Source organism: Cebus imitator, unplaced genomic scaffold (genome assembly GCF_001604975.1).
Source record: "Cebus imitator isolate Cc_AM_T3 unplaced genomic scaffold, Cebus_imitator-1.0 Scaffold177, whole genome shotgun sequence".
Taxonomy (NCBI): domain Eukaryota; kingdom Metazoa; phylum Chordata; class Mammalia; order Primates; family Cebidae; genus Cebus; species Cebus imitator.
The window spans coordinates 767,533-788,725 of NW_016107492.1; the positions used below are offsets into that span (position 1 = coordinate 767,533).

Genomic DNA, 21,193 nt, shown 5'->3' on the forward strand with positions numbered 1-21,193 from the left:
ATTACAGGCATGAGCCACCATGCCCGGCCTCAGTCCTTGCTTTCATTTTGTTAGGTATATACTCAGAAGTGGAATTGTTGGAGCATATGGTAGTTCTACGTTTAATTTGTTGAGGAACTTCCATACCATTTTCCTTAGCAGCTACATCATTTTGCATTTCCACAAGTAAAGTACATAGTTCCAATTTGCCCATATTTTTGTCAACACTTGCTTTTTTGTTCTTGTTACCCAGGCTGGAGTGCAATGGCGCGATCTCGGCTCACCGCAACCTCCACCTTCTGGGTTCAGGCAATTCTACTGCCTCAGCCTCCTGAGTAGCTGGGATTACAGGCACGCGCCACCATGCCCAGCTAATTTTTTGTGTCTTTAGTAGAGACAGGGTTTCACCATGTTGACCAGGATGGTCTCGATCCCCTGACCTTGTGATCCACCCGCCTCAGCCTCCCAAAGTGCTGGGATTACAGGCGTGTCTCATTGGACAGGATTCTAAGTCTCAGGTGGTGCTAGGTGTCTACACAGAACCAGACCAACAGTATTAACTCAAGAATGGCTACAAAGTTTACTACTGTTCATCATACAACTTTTAAGACTCATTATTAAGTTCTTGACCTGAGAATCACTAGTCTTTTTTTTTTTTTTTTTCATAGTAAGATGTAAATACAGGTCCTGGGTTTAATTCTAGCAATGTTAATGAAAAAAATATATTAAGCATATGTTTAGGGGAAGACTTAGAAAGATAAATTATATACATGTTAAATGCTTTTCTTCATATCTATTACCTCAGCATGATAAAGAAGAATTCACTTGTAGAAAATTACACCCCTATATCCATTCTGCCTCGATCTCTTGTTACTTCATTCCTCAGTTTCCCTTCCTCCCTGTGGGCTTCCCTTTGTAGAACTTGAGATTTTAATAAAATGTAAGCCTCTAGTTTAAACAGGTAGCAGACTACCTTTGCCTGATGTAATACTCCCAGCTTTCTATTTAAATTCCAATGATGATATAAAAGGCAAACCCTAGAGACGACTCTGTAGCAATGATAAAGAAAAGCCATGTCAAAGATCACGTTATCGATGGGATGGATGGAGAAACTTATTTTTACCTTGCAGACTTCATGTTCTGCTATCTAAACAATACAGAAAGTCACAAAGAGAGAAGGAAGGGAGGAAAACTGACTTGGCTTCCTTCTACTGTCTATTAACACTAACCAGAAAAGCTAGTGACATTTCCTTAGTTGAGTGGAAACCTATTTTCTGAACCATCTAGAGCTGAGTTGTGTTGTTACTGTTTTTCACCTCTCTGCCCTCATCAGCTTTTTTATTTCAATATCCATTCAGACAAGAATAGTCAGTGTACAAAACAATGGGGAAGAAAGGGATTCTCCTGGGATGCTCAGTCACCAAGCAAAAGCATTTAAAAAAGGGATAAAGGCAAGAAGATTATTGGATTTTCATAAGTGCTTTCAAGTTTATACGCACATATGAAAAAAAAACCACAAAATTCGTTTCTGGTTCCCCAGAATAATCATAAAATGGGACCAACCAGCAAGCCTACGTAAGTAGGCATTATAGATTATTCCAGGGCAGATTCATATACTGGCTCTGCAAATCTAAATCCAGGAGGGGCCATCTGCTCATAGCCAAGTGGACAATCATGTAAGCTAAGAACAATCTACCTACCCAGGTTGTTGGAAATTGTTTTACCTAGATTTATCGTTCCACCTTAGGAACCACTAGACACAAAGAAACTATTTGGGACCTATGAAGAGAAATTATACACTAAGGGAAAGGTTGATTTGCCTTGATGACTCAACATAAACCCAGAATCTAGAGAATTGATTTTTATATAATTCAGATGAAAACTTGAGAAGTAATATTGTTAATATTCTCAAAAATGCTCAAGGATATAAACCTTTTTGAAACATTAGTAGGAAGCCATTAAAGCAAAGTAGTTCTCATTGTTCAACACCTGCCTATGACCAAAACTGAAAATGCAATTTAAAAAATAATAAATAAATGCTAAAAAAAAAAAAAAGCAAAGTAGTTTTAGAATTGAAAGGCTGGGGATACAGAACAGCTAAAATGAGGGAAAAAACAACCCTAGAGATGTTTTAGAAGAGACAGTTTTCTGTTTGAAAACTAAACAGAAATGATTTAAAAAATCAGTCAAATACATGTTGAAAGAGAAGCCTGAAAAGTGCTTCTGGAATAAAAAGGGATGGGAAAAAAAAATAAAAACATGTGAGAGGCTGGACACAGTAGCTCTCTCCTATAATCGCAGCACTTTGGGAGGCCGAGGTGGAAGGATTTCTTGAAGCCAGGAGTCTGAGACCGGCCTGGGAAACAGCAAGGCTCTGTCTCTGTAAGAAAATAAATAAATTGGTCCAGTGTGTTGATGTATGCCAGTTTCTTGTGAGGCCAAAGCAATAGGATTGCTTGGGCCCAGTAGTTTGAGATTTCAGTGAGTTACGATCATGCCACTGTACGCCAACCTGGGTGACAGAGCAAGACACTGTCTTAAACAAACAAAAAACACAAAACTATCAGAGTAATAATATTAGATGTGAAAGTCAGAAATTGAAAAGCCAATCTGAAATCTATGATTCTAATGAAGAAACATATCATAAAAATACAAGTATAGTGTACGTCCAGCTAATTGAGAGATACATTTTTAAAAATTAGTAGGAAATAGAGACCTGATTATAAGCATTGGTAGAAGGGCAAAGAAAGTAATGAAGCTATAAATTTCTTATCTTATATAAACAGGGAAATAGAAGCAGGTGTCCAGAAGTTTTTTGGGTTTTTTTTCTTGTTTAATTAGGTTGGTGCAAAAGTAATTGCAATTTTTGCCATACTTTTAGTAATAATGAGAGAAGTATGGGCAAGAGAAGCAACCATAGTAGAATTGTGCAGAGGATTTCTATATTCAAAATGCCTTCACAAGATAAGAGCAATAGCAGAAACCTAAGGAAAAGCAAGTTCCCAAATTAGAAAGCATAAAGAAAATAAACAATACTAGAACAAATCTATCAGCTATGACAATAAATGTAAATGGATTAAATTATTTGAGAAAAGCTAAAATACTAAAAAACAAACAAACAAACAAACAAAAAACTTATTTGAACTATACTGTTTGCAAAAGAGTCATACCTAAAACAAAGTGGCACAGAAAGATGAATAATAAAAAGATAAACATATATCTGATAAATGTGAACAGGCACCTGAAGTGGAAGGCCAAATTTGTTATAAAAGACAAAATGTACTTACTCTATTATCTAGACTTACTGTATTATCAAATCATATAAATTTAAAATATTACATTAACAAGGATAAACAAGTAAACCCATTTGAAATATAGGACTTATACATACAACTCTATGTCCATAACAAACATAGCATTAAGAATTTGGTAAAATACATAAGATTTTAAATAAATGAGCACATATATACATATGTGAAACTTTGCATAGTACAAACAGAGCTCAATCAAGCATTTCTGCTACTTTATAAAAATTATTCAGCTATCTTTAAAAGTTATTAAACAGTAGAAATTTTAATAGTGTTTTCTAACCACAGTGTAATTAATAAGAAAAAACTTACAATCAACCAATGAAGACTCTTGAAGGGACAGGAGGACGGGGGATAACTCAAAGAGTAAATAAGAACCTCAAGTACATACTGTTTAGAGAATAAAGAAAAAAGCATATGTCAAAATTTGTGGAATAAAGTCTAAAGTTTATAAAGAGGTAACTGAACACTTAAGATTGAAGATAAATCAGCCATACATTCAGAATAAGAAGTTATAGAAAGGAAGAAAAAGCAACCTCTTTATAACCTAAAAGTATTCAGTAATAATAACAGAAAACAAGCAGAACTGATGTTTGAATTCAGGAGCTGGTTCTTTGAGAGTAAAAATGAAAATTATGAGATAGAAAATCCTCTGATAAGCTTAAGACAAAAGAGATGATACCCTAATAACCAGAATTGAGTTTACAGTAAGGGTTATAATAATTTTTAAAAGATTAGAGAATACTTCATGCAGTTTTAAACTAATAAACATGAAAACCTAGATGAAATGAAAATTTCTGCATTATATAAATTTGGAGAAGAAGAAAAATCTATTTGAATCTAAAAAAGCACTTTTAGTAACTTTATTCTAATGAAATAACTAGAGGTATAGCCAAAGATTTTTTAAATAGCAGCATTATTTGAGAATAAAGACTGTGTAGAGTTTTAAGGACATACTCTGAAGCCAGACTACATAGATAGAATGGAGCTATGTAAACTTAAATTAGGTACTTAACTTCTCTGATCTTTAATTTTCTGTAAAATGGAAAAAGGATATAGCATGTAAGTGAACTATGCATTGCATTTTACAATTTTGTTAATATAGACCTTAGTGTAAAAACTAAAAGACTTTTGATTTTTTTTTTGCTAAAACATACTAAATAAGTAAAATTGAAAACATCAGTAATTGTCAAAGAAGCTGTACAAAAGATGAATATTCTGATATTTTGATGGATTATATTTGATTTGTTAGAATAAATTTATTATAGTATTAAGATATAGCTGAGAAGAACAATTTTTTTCTTCAAAGCAAGCTTACTATTTAAAGGAATAGGGAATGTGAATTAGAGAAGGTGTGAGGATAAATATTTTCCTCCTTTTGAGTTATAGCCATGTGGTAAGTTTTCCATTTATATTCTGGTATATTATGCACAGTATGCAATTTTGAACCAAAATTTGAGGCTACCCAAAATGTCTCTAATGATGCAGAAAGATGATCCAAAATTTATCAAAGTTAAATACCTATAAATGTTCCATTAAAGTTCTGCATATGATAATCATAGCGAGAGGTTAAAGCAAAAGGAATAAATATTGAGGATTGAATTGTTTTACTGTTTGACACTGCAAAGAATGTACTAACATTATGAACAAAATTTAATTTAGAAAGCCATTATACAATAATAAATATGTGTATTGTATATATATAATGTTGCTGCTGCATATCAACTTATAGTATTTTAAGATGATACTAAAAATACTTTGTTTAAATAGACAAATTAAGAATTTTAGGCTATTTTGATGATTGTTACATGAGGTTCATCCTTAGGCTTATTTAAGCAAGGATCTCATAGTTGTCTTTTTAATCCTTGTTCAATCAAAAAAATAGAATAAATGTAAATATTATATCCTAGAGAAAACTGGTAATTTTTTAGACCTCGTGTTTCCTAATAAAACGATAGTATTTTACAGGCAGGCTCTTATATGCCACAGAGGAGAACATACTGAAATAAGAGAATGCACAGAAAAGAGAACACATGCTTTTTCAAGATGTCTACATTTAGTAGATTTGAAACCTCTTTCTTTTTAAATGTATGCTTTTTTATTTCAAATCAAGAGATTTAATTAAAGAATCACTTGTCAACAGGCATCTGTGCATCTCATCACATGCAAATTTTAGAGACTAATATTGCTGAGCATAATTGGCTTAAGGAAATATAGTTTGGGTTTTGCTAATAGAAATAAAGACTAAATATATTTCAATATGTCATAGAATATATTTCAGAGTAGGCTTAGAATCTATTTTAAATGGCCATACCAATAGAATATTCAGTTGCATCATCACTAACAGTAGGCTTAAGTTTGAATTTGGCAGTAGAGCTGGGATCTGCATATGAGTGAGCTTCTTTCTTTCCATTTTCAATACTTGCTTTATCAACATTAGGAAATAAACTCTTCCATATCCAACTGTTGATAATGCATAAGTAAGAAATTTTCTTAGCAAATCAGTCAAGGATCCTGAAAAAAAAAAAATCATTATTCTTGGCTTTCTGCAAAGGATAAAAAGCAAGCTACATTCAGATGAAAAATGAAATCCGTATCTCTCACTTTGGCTCATTTGCTTATTGTTTTAATGCTTATTGCCTTTTTTTTAAGGCTGAGTCTCACTCTGTTGCCAGGCTGGAGTGCAGTGGCGTGATCATGGCTCACTGTAATCTCTACCTCCCACGTTCTAGGAATTCTCCTGCCTCAGCTCCTCAGTAGCTGGGACTACAGTGCACAGCACCACACCAGCTAATTTTTTGTATTTTAGTAGAGACCGGGTTTCACTATGTTACCCAGGCTAGTCTCAAACTCCTGAGCTAAGGCAATTCACCCACCTTGGCCTTTCAAAATGCTAGGATTTCAGGTGTGAACCACCATGCCTGGCGGCTTATTGCCTTTTTGTCAGTGATTTAGTTATGGAAAAAGTATCTATTGCTGTCATTAAATATTCTTTAAAATTTTGTTAAGGGTGAATTGTTAAGTACATCCCACAGGAACTATGGCGGTGGATACCTGATGAAATATCTAATAACCCTAATTTATCTAATACTATGTCATAAAACTCAATATGCAGTCATATCCTTTTGTAATGACTTAAACTTTAAGCAGTAAGCTTGAATCTGAGATCGAAGAATTTTTTGAGGTTTCTTTTAGAGGTAAAAGAAACCATAGAGGTCACTAGCCAGACCTTTCATTTTCTGTATGGAGAAACCAACCCAATGCAGCCAAGCTAACCAACAACCTGTCTATGATTTTGGCCAATCAACTGCAGAGCCAAGACGAGAACTTTCTTTTCTTTTTACCAATGGAAAATATATTCTCATAATACTTTATTTATAGGAATTCTAAGAACCTGAAATTATAGACTAGTATAATATACCAGAAATTCCAAAGGCCTGTTAAAAACATCATACTTTTGTTCTAAAACTGTCCTAAAATAAATATGCTAGCAAAAATATGAATATGAATTAATTACTTGGTTTTATTATTGATGTATTCATTTACTTTTGTATTCTGAAAAATGCCCTCTACAACTTATTTAGATGGTTCAGGTCATTTTTCTCTAAGTGTTGGAGAAATTTCAATGTGTTCACCTTTATTCACTGAGGTTAACATGAGCTTTCTCATTTTAACACACCTTCATTACTTACAAAAATATGAATATGAATTAATTACTTGGTTTTGTTACTGATGTATTCATTTACTTTTGTATTCTGAGAAATGCCCTCTACAACTTATTTAGTTGGTTCAGGTCATTTTTCTCTAAGTGTTGGAGAAATTTCGATGTGTTGACTTTTATTCACTGAGGTCAACATGAGTTTTCTCATTTTAACACATCTTCATTACTTAGATTGTAAGTAATGAATGTATCACACCTTCATTACTTAGATTATAATATTTAAAAATCATTATTGGGATATTTAAGTAATTGAAGTTTTAAATAATTTCGGTTGCAAGGATATAGAGCTTCTGCTACTCAGTGTCTTCCACAAACCAACAGTATTAGAATCACGGAGGAATGTATTAGAAATGCAGCCTTAGCTTCCCCTTCCCAAGACCTAGACCTGCTGAATCACAATCTGTTATTAACAAGGTCCTAGGTGATTCCTACGCACATTAAGTTTGGAGAAGCACTTATTTAAAGAGAAATCTCAGAGCCTCATTCTGTTTGTTGTTTTTGTCTTTTTCTTTCTTGCCTTTCTTTCTTCACCCTCCCCTCATAGGAAATGAACATCAAAACATCAGGGTTTGCTTTAATAGTCAAAAAGAAGGACAGTTCAAAAGGATGTAGAAGGGAGGAGAGGAAATACATCTCTTCATTCTAGGATGGCATTCGGGACTAACAGCCTAATGACATGTCTTTGGAATGTTTTTTAGCATCTAGCAGATCCACATTCTTCACTCTCTTCTGGGTTTTTCCCGAGTCATTACTCACATGGGTCCCTGCTCTCAAAACCAAGGTTGTGTAACTGTACTGAGAAATGGAGTATAGGAGTTAATTATATAGTGTTGAATTTACAGAGGGTGAGCCACAAAGTAGCAAAAGCAAGGACTGCCTGTTCCAGTTAAAGACAGAAAGCAGAAAGGGGTTTATTGTTGGTTATGTAGCCTGGGAACCACTATGAATAACAGGCATTGTGAGGCAGAGGAGAAATTGTTGTAATTAAAAGCAAAGTAAAATACCTGAGGCCAGGCCTCCATATCCAAAGATGACTGTAGTGAGTAATGGATTGAAAGATGGACTAGTGCAGTGATTAAGAGCTTAGACTCTGAGCTACAATTTTTCTTGGTTCAAATCCCAGCTCATCTTATTTCTTGGCTCTATGGCTGTGGGTAAGTTATTTAACCTTTCTAACCTCTTCATCTGAAAACAGGGCAAACAGTAGTACCTCTTCATAGGGTTGTTGTAAATAGTAAGTGAAAAAAAAAATCTGTGTAAAAAGTAGTTAGCACAGTGTCTGAAACATAGTAAGTACTCAATAAGTCTTTGAGTGTTTGTGTTTATTTACTTATCATCTTAATTATTTAATACTTATCTGAATCAGCTTCCCTTTTACCTAATCACATAATTTTATGTGGTTTTTCTGGGTTTCACCTGTGGTCTGTGGCCATAGCAAAGAGCTAGCGACAGCTTTAACTTAAGAAAATTATGTTGGACTGAACAGTAAACATTTGTTGATCACCTCTGGGCTAATGAGTACTATGCAAGATGTGATGGTGATGGTGGTGGTTGGGAGTGTGATGAAAGAAAATGAGAAATATTTTACAATCCCTTGAGGCATTTAAATTATACATTGAAAGAGATGAGATATACACTTACATGAGGGAAAAACCTGATAGATGATTCCCAAGCAGCATATTTGTATGTTGAAAATTATATTGTATAAAGTAAAATGTGTGGAGTAATTGAAAGACAGCTATCAATATTGGTCATTAACAACTTTGATTTTCTTTAAGTGTCTTCTACAAAGAAAAACCTTTCAGAACTATTAGGTAGAACTGTAGTTTGATACTACTAAAGATTGTCTGAAATCTGCTTAAGATTTAACCTCTCTTTTTGAAGGATAGACACTTAAATATTGATTGAAAAGCCAACTGAACACTAGAGGGCAGAATGTGAGAATGTAATGTATTAATACAATTAAAATAGCTGCCGGCCTCCACACTCATTGTAGTTATGTGAACATAAGTGCAGCCAGGAGGGCGAAGGTTCTGAAGGGTGCTAACCTGATAGTGTTTTGTAATTTTATCATTCTACTTTACGTTGACCACTTCTCAGTACTTTTTAAAAGAATTCAGGCTTTAGAAAAATGGGAAAGTAATGAAAGTTGATAAGTGTGCAACAAAAACATTATAAATTAGATGTTAAGCTGAAACATTACAAAACTTGAGATGATTTCCATCCTGAGAAACTTAGGAAGAAAATGTGGCTTTGAAAAAATAGTTTAGGAATAGTCATATAGAAAATAATACTAGTTCCTTGTTCTGTAACCCTGTGGTCCCCACTGCCCTCTGCCTGTTCAGAGCAGAGTTTTAGAAAGATGTTCTGTCTTCTGGCCTAAGAGGAGAAGGAAGGGAATGGATTTGGGCTGGGGAAAGATAAAAATAGGTAAAGTGGGTGGCAGGAAGGCAGTTGGCGACAATTAATATTTTAGGAAAATGAAAAGACCTTCAACTAGGGCTGCAATAGCAATAGGGTGACAGCTAAGAGATGGTTTTCCAAATTTGGTTATAGAATTGTCTGCCATGGACATCTTTTAAAGGGAGAAAAAGTCACTGTTAAAAGCAACCAAGGCTATCTCCATTTCTAGAAACAAGTGACAATGAACATGTTTCATTAGATGGTTAAACAGTGTTTGAGGTCACTTGGGACTGAGCTAATTTCTTTCAGCCTGAAGTCCCCTTCAGATGTTTGATTCATCATCTCTGATCTTTCCTCTAACCTGACTTTCTTTCCCTTTGCTTTTCTGCAGTGCTCATGTACCTCAAGTCAGCAATGTGTCTACAACCGGAGAGTAAGTTATTTGGGTTTTGGTTTTTTTTTTTTTTTTTAATGCCCTCTTCCACTTATTAAGCAGAAAAGAAAAAAAGCAACTCTAATGGTGTACAGTATTGGAAGATTAAGATAATAAACAGCCATTGACTTTTAAACTATATGGAGGAGAGGGCTACTTAAATATTCTTATGTGTCTATTCCTACGGACAACTCTAACATTGGAAAATATGAGCTTTTTATTTACTTTGTTAAAATAATGCCAGTATCAATTAGTATTTACAAGTAATCTCATGTGCTTTGGGAGGCATCTTGCAGTGGAGAATGTAATTAAAGGTTAAAGCATTAACTATGTCTTTACTCCTACTCAGTTTATTTGGCTGAGTCTACATTGAGTGCAACACGCCAGGTGCCTGTTAGGTGTGTAATGTCAAAGAAGCCATGGGCCCTGTCTTCAGGGATATGACAGTCTACTAGAGATGCAGAAAAGAAAACAAATTAGTGATGGCAACAAGTCCCTGGTCCAGAGGGCAGTGGCAGAGCTCTCTTAAATATGTCATCTCATGCCTTTTCCTCCAAAGTCTTCCACTGACACTTAGGCTAAATCTAAACTCCAGTTATCAGTCCTTGCCAATGCCTGTGACCATATTGGTCATTACACTTCAGCCACATGACCTGCTGTTCCCAGGGAGGGCCAACCTTACTGCTGCCTCAGAGCCTTTGTGTTCGCTGCTCCTCAGTCTAGCCAGAGCTTTCATACCATTCACTCCTTGTTCAAATGTCATTTTACCCAGGATTCTATTCTTGACTACCCGTATTCACTTGCCAGCACTTTACTCAGTGTTTTAGAGAACTTATTACTCTTGGAAATTACATTATTTTTTTAATTATCTATCTTGCCCTACAGGAATGTAAGCTCTGTAAACATAAGGAGCTCGTCTGTCAGTCTGTCATGTTCTTTGCTATCCTCCCTACTGTCTAGAAAAGTGCATATATTAGACACTAAATAAATATTCATCAAATGACAGAACAGCTCCTTGCCGACATATGTTTCCATCACACCTACCTGTTCTCCTTACTTGCTGGGATGTGAGGAAGCCTTTTTGGAGCATCTTCTCTTGGCAAAGATGAGATGTAGGAGGTGGGGAAGATGTGGGGTGATAGGGAGAAGAGGTAAGAGTTAGAAGAAGCACTAGTTGGAATGAATTTGGATCTAACAGGATGGATTTCCATTCTTTTAATTCCTTGTTGGTAGAGAAAACAAACAGGGAAGGACTGATTTCCTTTATTTAGCTTTGTCCATTTCAAAGATATTCAAGAAGTGCACCAAGGCTGACATGTTCTTGCCTTTTTTCTTTCCTAATAACCTTTCTTTTGTGTCTTCTATAGCTTGGAAAAAGTGCAGGGTTGTTCTGTTTAGGTATTTCAGTTTCATCTAGATGTTTAGTATGTTGTAAGAAGCCAAGTCTGATTTAATGCATTTTATGGCTTCCTCATGAATATGTTATTTATATATTATATATATGTCTTATGTGTATATTAATTTACTCACAATCTTCTGTACTGTGATTAAATAGTCTTGAATCATTTGAGACATGGAGTTCTATATATAAAAGTTCTAATGCCTAAGTTAATTGGACTATATTTCCTCATTGTCTTAATATATTTTTAATAAAATTTGAATGCGATAACTATGAGTTGATTATAAAACTGCATTTGAAAAATCTGAAATTAGTTGTCAAACCCATTTTATTTAAGTAAATGCTACTTCTCAGCCTGAGAATTTAGAATATATATATATTTTATATATATATATATATATTATATATTATATATATATATATTTTATATATATATATATTATATATATATATATTTTATATATATATATATTATATATATATATATTTTATATATATATATATACACATGTGGTTCTTTTTCAAGCAGAGAAAAACATGATTTGAGGAGTCTAAGCTAAGAGCTTTCCATACCAGCTTATTTGGAAGTAATGTGGTGCTAAAAGAAGGTTTACACAGCTTGAAAGATTCTACAGCTTTAACAATGATTCCATTTATAGTTTACCACGCATTCTTTTCAGCCCTTGTGCTTATCTGTTTTCCTCAGGTTGAACAAAGTAAATCTGTCCTTCCAACTTTAATATGTTTTGAGGTGTTTGTATGAATACAACTTCAATTATAAACATCACAAATTAATTGAATAGCGGTTAGGAAAGATTATGCCATGTTGTTATGAGTTCTAATTGTTCTGGTGAGTTTTCTCCCCCATAGCATTATTTTCATATAATTTTGTCTTGGATTCTAAATAGGCATCATAAAATTATTTGTGCAGGTTTGCTTTGCAGATCACTCTCTCTTCCTCTGTAGAGTTGGTATGAAATTGCCTCTGTAAGAATAGGTCTATTATTATTCTGTGAGGGCAAGAAAAAAATCTTTTCTTTCTTCCTTATATTAATTGACTCCTGTTTCCTGAATGCCTCATAATTGTTACTAGACTTGCCATGAGCAGTTCAGCAATACTAAATTCACAAAAATGAGAAACATTTATTAAACTGGCAGAATTGTTTTAGTTTTATTTTTAACACATAATGCAGATATTTTTTAGATTAATACTTCATCATCTCTTTTTGCTCGTGAAGTTTTAAAGGCCTTCTGTTGGAAATACAGACATTTCCATAACTGTAGGCACGTATTTTTTATGGTGATCACTGATGAACTTGACTGCTTGAATGACTCTGCATTCTTTTTGCCAGACTCTTAGAAAGAACCATCCGATCAGCTGTAGAACAACATCTTTTTGATGTTAATAACTCTGGAGGTCAGAGTTCAGAGGACTCAGAATCGGGAACACCACCAGCATCTTCTGCCACATCCGCCAGACAGCGACGCCGCCAGTCCAAGGAGCAGGATGAAGTTCGACGTGGGAGAGACAAGTGAGTTGGCACTGGTTCTTTCTCTTACTTGGATTTTCTCTTCTTTTTTAAAATATACACCTGAATTAGTCATGTGTTGTAGTCATACCTCCTGGTTTTCTCCCATTTCAATATTTAGGTTAAAACTTGAAGAGTTTTCAGTTTAACCATTCTAAATGTAGCTGCATTTGAAAATTCATAGGTGATTGCATAAATATTTGCGTTTCATCCAGAATTTGGTATGTTGTTGGAAGCCACCTCTGATTGAATACACTCTATGGCTTCCTTATAAATATCTTATTTAGAGGGATTCTAAACCATGGGCCCAGAAAGTAATCATATGCTTGTCCAGAGGTTTTTTTTTCTTGCTAGACAACATTAGGTTGGCTATTAGACTTGTTTATGAAGCAGCAGATTTCTCCATTACATTTATGTGATTAAATAGTCAGATGTCACTATAATACTCTGGTATTTGATCATGTTTTAGTATAATAAAGGTTGGGCTTAAATCTACTCATAAAATGAAAAGCTTAAGTTCTTTATTATAATAATCACTAATTTTAAGGCATTCCCATAATGTGAATTTTAAGAACAGTATTACATAGAGCTTTCTTCTCCATTAAAAAAGATTTAGTAAAATATAGATGAACAACTACCATTCATATTATTTAATAATCATGATTTAAATTGTCAAGGAAAATAAATTTATATAGATAATAGAGTATACGAGTATTGATATATTTTCCCTGAAAGTTCCAAGGTTATTTTTATTGACTGTAGCTGTTAGCCTTTCTGTGGTTGTTGTTTTGAACTCCTTATTAAATGTCGAAAACTAAACCGAACCAGACTTTAGTCCCCCTCATTCTTTTTCTTTCTTTTCTTTTTAAATTTTTATTAATATGTAATATTTGTAAACCTCTCATTCTCATTCTTTTTCACCTAGACTCATAATCTACATTAAACCCTTTGTGGAAAAAGGAAAAAACTTTTGTTTTGCTTAAAGAAAAACACAAAAGATAAACAGTATAAATAAGTCTCATGCTGTACCTCACTGAGTTGTTTAAGGGCTATATTAGCAAATGTAATTTTAGAAATAAAGCAGTATCAATAATATAGCCCATTAATTTAAAATAAATTTTCTTGGCGCTGGTGGATAGAATAGTTCTAATATTCCATTTAGAAAATAGGAAAATTATAATATAGGAGATATTTACATTTCTTCTCCTATGGCATTGCATGAGATATTTACATTTAAAATTAGCTACTGGCATGTTTATAAAAAGTGTTAAGAAGTATAATTAGTTTGTATACTACCTCTAATGTGTTATACAGAAAGCACAAATTATTCATTTAACACTGTTCTTATCTTCTGCCTCATTTTTTGCTGAGGAGTATGTAGCCACACTTTGCATTTTAAAAATATGCTCAGTGTGTCACGCTATCCTGCTTTCCACCCTCTTTGTTTGGACAGAGGGCTAGCAGGGGGGAGTGGGAAGTCGTGGGGAACAGGACAGAGAGAACAGAGAGTGATGGTGCTGATGGTGGATGCTTGGCATCGTGAATCTTGGAGTACAAACAATATCTAACCTGACGCACTATGATACAATCGTGTCTTTGCAGTCCTTCAACTTCCAGCCCACACTAAATGGCTTCTCTTAGCTCTCCAGGTCTTTGGAAGAGTGAGACCCTTATCTCTCAAAGCCCCAGATCCACTAATTTTGTCTGACCCAGCTGTGACCACAGGCCAGTAGTTATTTCCTATAACCCTCTCCCCTCATCTTCATGCTGGGTGCTGTCATCCTTTCACTCCCCTTCCTTGATCCAGCGTTCTCATTCCACTTGTTTCCTCCCAGGTCTACTCCTCTCCTTTTGCTCATCTACTTGCTTAAAATACTTTTCCAGCAGGCTGATTCTTTCAGCATCTCCATTTTGGTCTCAAATTTCTCTTTTACTTTCCTTTTAATGAGCCACCATAAAGATCCTCTCCAAAATCTCCAGGAGAGTCATGAACATGTCATAAATTATAAGAAGGTGAAGAATCATAAATATAGCCTACAGTCAATGGATTTGTCACAGTATATGCTTATATACAATTGATTCATTTAAGATTTGTCACAAGGCTTTACTCAAAAAATAAAATTAAGCTAGGCTGTAATATTCTATTCAAAACTATAAGTATTATGAAACGGTTAAAAAGTATTTAGAAACATAGAAATCTATATTATTATCTATTATTTTGCCTCTAGTAACTTAGAGATGCAACCAATTAAAAATTGTTCTTGTAGAAGCCAGTGATGACTATATTTCAAGATGAGTAAAAGAGTCAGTAAAGTCATACTAAAGTCATTATGACCAATTTTTGAAATAGCAGTAGCAAAGATAGACAAAGACTACAAATACTTCATTCATAGGTACAAATGATTTGTTATTTGTCTGAATTCACAAGGAAATATAATTAGACCCATATTACTGTTTGCTACAATAAAAACATAAAAGTTTAAACATAAAATCTTCATTATGTAAAAAGATTCAACTAAATTCATTTACTAAAAAAATCTGCCATCTGCCAAGTTTACAGAAATGTGAAATTTTGGTCATGGGTATATGGAAGTTTGTTGTGATAGTTTCTCTACTTCTGTATATATTTGAAAAATTTTATAATAAATATTTTTAAAAGCAAAGCATCATTTAAGTGAAAATGGTTTTCAATGTTTGAAAAACCCGATGAATTGGAAAATTGATTCAAATGTTTCTTTATTATATAAAGACTATATTAAAATTCTACTGCAAAGTGAAAGAAAAGCAGGCTATATTTGGGGAATAATAAATAGCTCAGTATTGCCAGGATATTAACTAGGTATGCTGGGGTGAGGAGAAAATCCTGAAAAAATATGGACATAATCTAGATAATGAAAGTGAGAGGTCCAGAAATCTAAGTTCATTCAAATCGAAGTTATGTCAAATATGCAAATAATATGACAGATTATTGCAGGAAGAAATTGAGTAAACCTGCTCCATCTAAGATTAGATTTAAAGAAATACAGTCATGTGTTTTATACAGAGCTGTATCTAAGTAGAGTGCCTCCAAAGTCTTCAACAGTGATAATTGAGCACCCAGTACTATAAGGTGCTACAATGATGAAGAACAGATATTGCACCCAGCCTCATGGATCTAGAGTGAAATTGAAATTAAAGTTCAACAAAATGTACTAGAAGAGACACATGGATGCACATAAAAGCTAGGACTTTCCTTTGGGGAGTACAGGATTTGCACATGAGTACAAGAGCATGGTCAGATTTTCATGTATCTATTTTGACAGGATTTATTCTAGTCATTCATTCAGTATTCAAAAGATCATAAACTTTGCTTTCTTGTTTTTAAAAATAGTTTTTAGCTGTTGTCTTTAGTCTACTTGGGTTGCCATAATAAAACACAACAGAAATTTATCTTCTGACAATTCTAGAAACTAGAAGTTCAAGGTCAAGGTATCAGCGGTGTCAGTTTCTGGTGAGGCCTCTCACATTGGCATGCAGATGGCCACCTTGTCGCTGTGTCCACACATGCCCCTTCCTCTGTGTACGCTCTCCTGATGTCTCTCCCTCTTCTTACAAGGACATTATTGAATTAGGGTCCTACCCTTATGACTCTTTTAACATTTTTTACCTCCTTAAAGGCCCTGTCTCTGAATACGGTCACATTGGGGATTAGGATTTCAAACTGTGAATTTTGAGTGTACATCAGTAGTCCATAATAGCTTTCAAACATAAAAGGTCCTCCATTTCAAAGTTATAATTGGGGCCAGGAACGGTGGCTCACCCCTGTAATCCCAGCACTTTGGGAGGCCAAGGCAGGTGGATCACTTGAGGCCAGGAGTTTGACAACAGCCTGGCCAATATGATGAAACTCGGTCTCTACTAAAAATACAAAAGTTAGCGTCAGTGGTGGTGCACGCCTGTAGTCCCAGCTACTCAGGAGGCTGAGGCAGGAGAATTGCTTGAACCTGGGAGGCGCAGGCTGCAGTGAGCCGAGACTGTGCCACTGCACTACAGGCTAGGCAACAGAGCAAGACTCTGTCTCCAAAAATAAAAATAAAAATGAAAAAAAAAATTATAATTGGACATATACCCCAAAAGCTAGGTTAATGAGTACAAAAACATAATTAGAAAAAGACCTAGTATTTGGTAAGACAACAGGGTGATTAGAGTCAAAAATAAATAAATTGTACATTAAAAATGTCTAAAAGAGTATAATTGGATTGTAACACAAAGAATAAATGCTTGATGGAATGGATACCCAATTTACCTTGATGTAATTATAATGCATTGCATGCTTGTATCAAAATATCTCATGTACCCCGTAAGTATATACACCTCTGTACCCACAAAAATTAAAAATAAATGAAAAAGAAACAGAAAAAATAAGGCTAGGAAAACTATGAAGAGTGATAAGAAGATAAAATTTAAATAGTACAATAATTTTTGAGTTTTAGAATTAGACCAAATGCATCCAGCCCCCCACAGGAGGTGCTGCTCTCAGTGCCTGGAGGGGAGAGATTGAGGAGTGTGTGCATGAGTATTTGTGCTTCCATTTAGTCCCTATCAGCTTTTCTTCCTGGCTTCAATTACTTTGTGCTTAGAATATCTCTTATAAATGTGCATAAATCTTTTATATAATTTTACTAAATGTATATATATTTTTTCACATTCAAGTTGTAGGAAAAAAAAACTTAAATATAGCATTAAAAATTACCAAAGATAGTATAACTTTGAAAATATTATGATAGTATTTAATTCATAATTTTGCCTCTGTTATACCCTGTCCAAAGATAAGAATTTAGATTGCAGAATAAATATTTAATGTTATCTTTCATTTTGGGATATGGTTGAGCCAATAATAAAATATGGTATCTATTTTTACCCTTTAGAATTCATTTATTTCAAGATACAGTTTTAGGTGTTTAGGTACATTAACTTAGTCATACCATGAAGGAGAGTAAAATCTCATTTATTTGTTCCTTACCAAGCCGTGGTGCTGTGCTGGTGGTTTCATTTGTGCCATGATATTGTTTCTTTTTTTTTTAAATTCAGTTTGCTAATTTACTATTGTGAAAACATATTATAGGAATGCTTAAGATATTATTACTTAAAACTGTTTCATGAACGTCAAATGAATTAAATTCTAGAATTATGACATTTAGAGACATTTATATCTACTTCTACAAGTATGTCATGAGAGATGTCTGTACTGGGAAGTAACATCCAGATTTCAGTTAAAATGCTTTGTATTCTATAGTTTTATTAATTTATATGATTCCTACTAAGATTCTTAAGAGTTTAGCGAGATTGAAAAACACATTTCTACACTAAAATTGAAGATATAATTTCTTTTCAGATTTTTCTCCATACATTGTATTAATTTATACATTTTAAATATATATATTAACATCTACTGTGAATAAGGAAATTTCTGTATAAACTTGCACTGGTCTCCTGTTTGAATACAAATTACTTTTGATAAAATACAAAAGCTGTCCATTGGTAGAAACAGCCCTTGCCAATTTGCCTCTAGGAATCATTTCTCTTTCAATGTGATTTATTTGGCACCAAGCAGTTCCAGGAGTGGCACTCTGCTCAGATGTTGATCAGAGATGCAAACTGGAATTTTTGGGCACTCTTTGGATTTCCTATGTACGATATGATGTAGTTGGAGTATCATTAAATGATCATTTGAGCTTTTAAAATAAAATTAAGCTTTTTTCTTAATTCAAGGGGACTTATCAACAAAGAAAATATTCCTTCTGGGTTCAACAACCTTGATGATTGTATTTTGAATACTCAGGAAGTCGAAAAAGTACATGAAAATACTTCTGGTTGTGTTGGAGAACGGAGCAAGCCTAAACGTCAGAAATCCAGCACTAAACTTTCTGAGCTCCATGACAATCAATACGGTCTTGTGGTAAGTGACTGTGTCTATAAAATTTTACTTGTTAGGAAATATTACATCTCTTTTCTTTGCTTTGTAAAAAAGTAAAAAGCAATTTTAGTCTTCAGTTTTATAACATTATAGAATATGAGTTCTGAAAGAGACCTTAGAGCTACTAAGTATACATATTTGTATTTCTTTTTAATACAAAAATTAAGGCTGAGAAATATTACATTGTACAAAGGAACAAGAGACAGCATACACTCTGATTTCCATTTATTTTTTTCTCATTGTTTCAAGCATTTTTAAATTTTGTTTTTGAAACAAAATTGTCCATAAAGCATTTTTTCTTCTTGTTCCCAATTCTATTTGTTGTTATCTAAACGATTATGTTTTATAAATTAATGAATGAACTTAAAGCAAAATGAAATACACAGTGAAAGAGGGTCAGCTATCTTCGTGTTCAGAAATCACTTCATGTTCAGAAATTTGATTTCAAATCTATACTCTTTTAAAGTATTTTCTTCCAAGTTAATCAGGAACAAAAAAAATTAATCCCCTACATAGTTGCCTCAGAGCTGAGTCCTGGATCATTAATTTAGTGCATAGTATAAGTTTTTACAAGTGGTTTAATCAATAGCTAAATACTTATTCAGTGTAGCTATTAACACTCATCATCCTTTTTTCCTTTATGTATTAGTTTCTCTGAAAAATAAGCAACGAAGTCCGTCCCTTTAGTTAAAAAAAAAAAAAAAACCCAAAACCTGGAGATAAGTTTTATAACATGACATGAACTAGAATCCCTAATAAAAATAAGCAATACCCTCTCCTACTGTTAGTGTGCAGATCCTCTGATGTACTTTGTCTCTGACCAGTTTTTAGCTCCATGCTGGGTTTTTCATACATTCAACAAAATTCATGGGCCACCTATTTTCTCATTGTCAATTTCTGCATGTGCTCAGAGAAGATTTCTAATTTTTCCATAAGTAAAATACACATAAGTGCAAATCTAGGGTATTTTTCCCCCATAATGTCTTGATGCATTGTTTCTGGAAGTAAACTGATCAGCTGGAATAGACAGAAGTAATAATAATCATCCACCTCAGACTTATGTCTGGTATGGTTCTCAAAATAAAGAATTTAAAGTTTAGAATCATGACACACTATTTTTTTAACACTGATGGTTTCATTTTTGTTGTTAAAAGTAAATATTTAAATTAAATGATATTAAGTTCACTAGCTCTTTATTTGGCCCATGGTTTGCTTATCTGCCAGAGAGATATCTGGTGACCAACAGTCTGAGACTTGGCTTTATAGTGTGAAAAGAAGCTATGAAGCAGGCTTCTCAGTTTGAATCCCTTTTTACATTCATTTAGCCCATTAATTTTTTCCACCAGGAATAGTGTCTTAAGTTAGTTAGATGGTAATCATTCATAGAAGTGGAAAAGTACATTTACTCCGTAGAATATTTGTTTACTGACAAAACTATGGACATGGTCTGTGCTGAAAAACATTGGGATGGATGATATTCCATTTGGGGTTTTCTATGTGAAAGAATTTGCTCCTACCCTAATTGCCAGTTTCCGCATTCCAGGATTGTACATGTCACATGTGAGCTCAGTGGACCGTGTCCTTATTGCAATGAATAATTTAAAACTCTGCCAATACAACTTAGAAGAAAAATTTCCTCATCTGTAAACTGAGGGTGTTCTCAAAGATGTTTTCAAACTCTCATATTCCATGAATTTAAAAATCTAATCTTTGCAAGTAACCACAAAGCAAAGAGCCAGGGAACACAACAACGACTAGTATTGAGACTACGTCCTGAAAGTTAAGTTGTGTATCTTCACTTCCCCTTTATTTTTAACCTTCTAATTTTACTTTCCCCAACTTTCCTCCAAAACCTTTCCCTAGCGCATTTTAAGTTCTTTACATTCTGAACAAACATTTGTTTCTATAGCTTAAAAAAATTATACATAATTATATGTCTTCTGTGTGGCAGGAAATAGTTTAGATCCTGTGGATACAGTAGTGAGAAAAACAGGTAACAATTCCTGCCTTCCTGGAGCTGACATTCCAGTCAGGGAAACAGACAATAACCAAGATATATAAATAAAGAATAAAGTATATTAGATAGTGATAACAACTAGAAAGAAAAAATATGCAGGGAATGGGGACAGGAGCTGTGATGGGGCAAGGGATGCAGTTTTAAGTGGAATAATCAGGGGAGACCTCTCCAAGAATTTGACACTTGAGTATAAAGAACTAGAGGAAGTAAGGAAGCAAGCCTTACTGATGTAATGGCAGGTGCAAGGACTCTGAGGCAGTTGTTTCCTGGAATATTCAAGGAACCACAGAGGCACCATTATGGTTGGAAAAGAGTGAACAAAGTGAAAGAGGTAATGGAAAGGCAGGGCAGATTAAATAGGTCCTCGTAGATCATTGTAAGGACCCCTCCTTTATTCTGGGTGACATGAGAAGCCATTGGGTTCTCAGTAGAGCAGTGGTCTGACTTA

The 21,193-nt window shown here is 34.0% G+C and overlaps 1 protein-coding gene across 10 annotated transcripts in view; it reads left to right on the forward strand.

The window, feature by feature from the left end:
• The window catches only part of FAM13A (family with sequence similarity 13 member A), a 390,503-nt gene that overhangs the window by 318,974 nt on the left and 50,336 nt on the right, over nt 1–21,193 (forward strand). For 9 of the 10 annotated variants that reach the window (XM_017545084.2, XM_017545082.2, XM_017545085.2 and 6 more), the window contains 3 exons: nt 9,803–9,844; nt 12,596–12,775; nt 18,524–18,710. In XM_017545084.2, the coding sequence (XP_017400573.1) occupies nt 9,803–9,844; nt 12,596–12,775; nt 18,524–18,710 (409 nt within the window). Of the gene's footprint in view, nt 1–9,802; nt 9,845–10,798; nt 10,996–12,595; nt 12,776–18,523; nt 18,711–21,193 lie in introns of those variants that run through there. The other variant, XM_037744492.1, reaches the window with a different exon arrangement.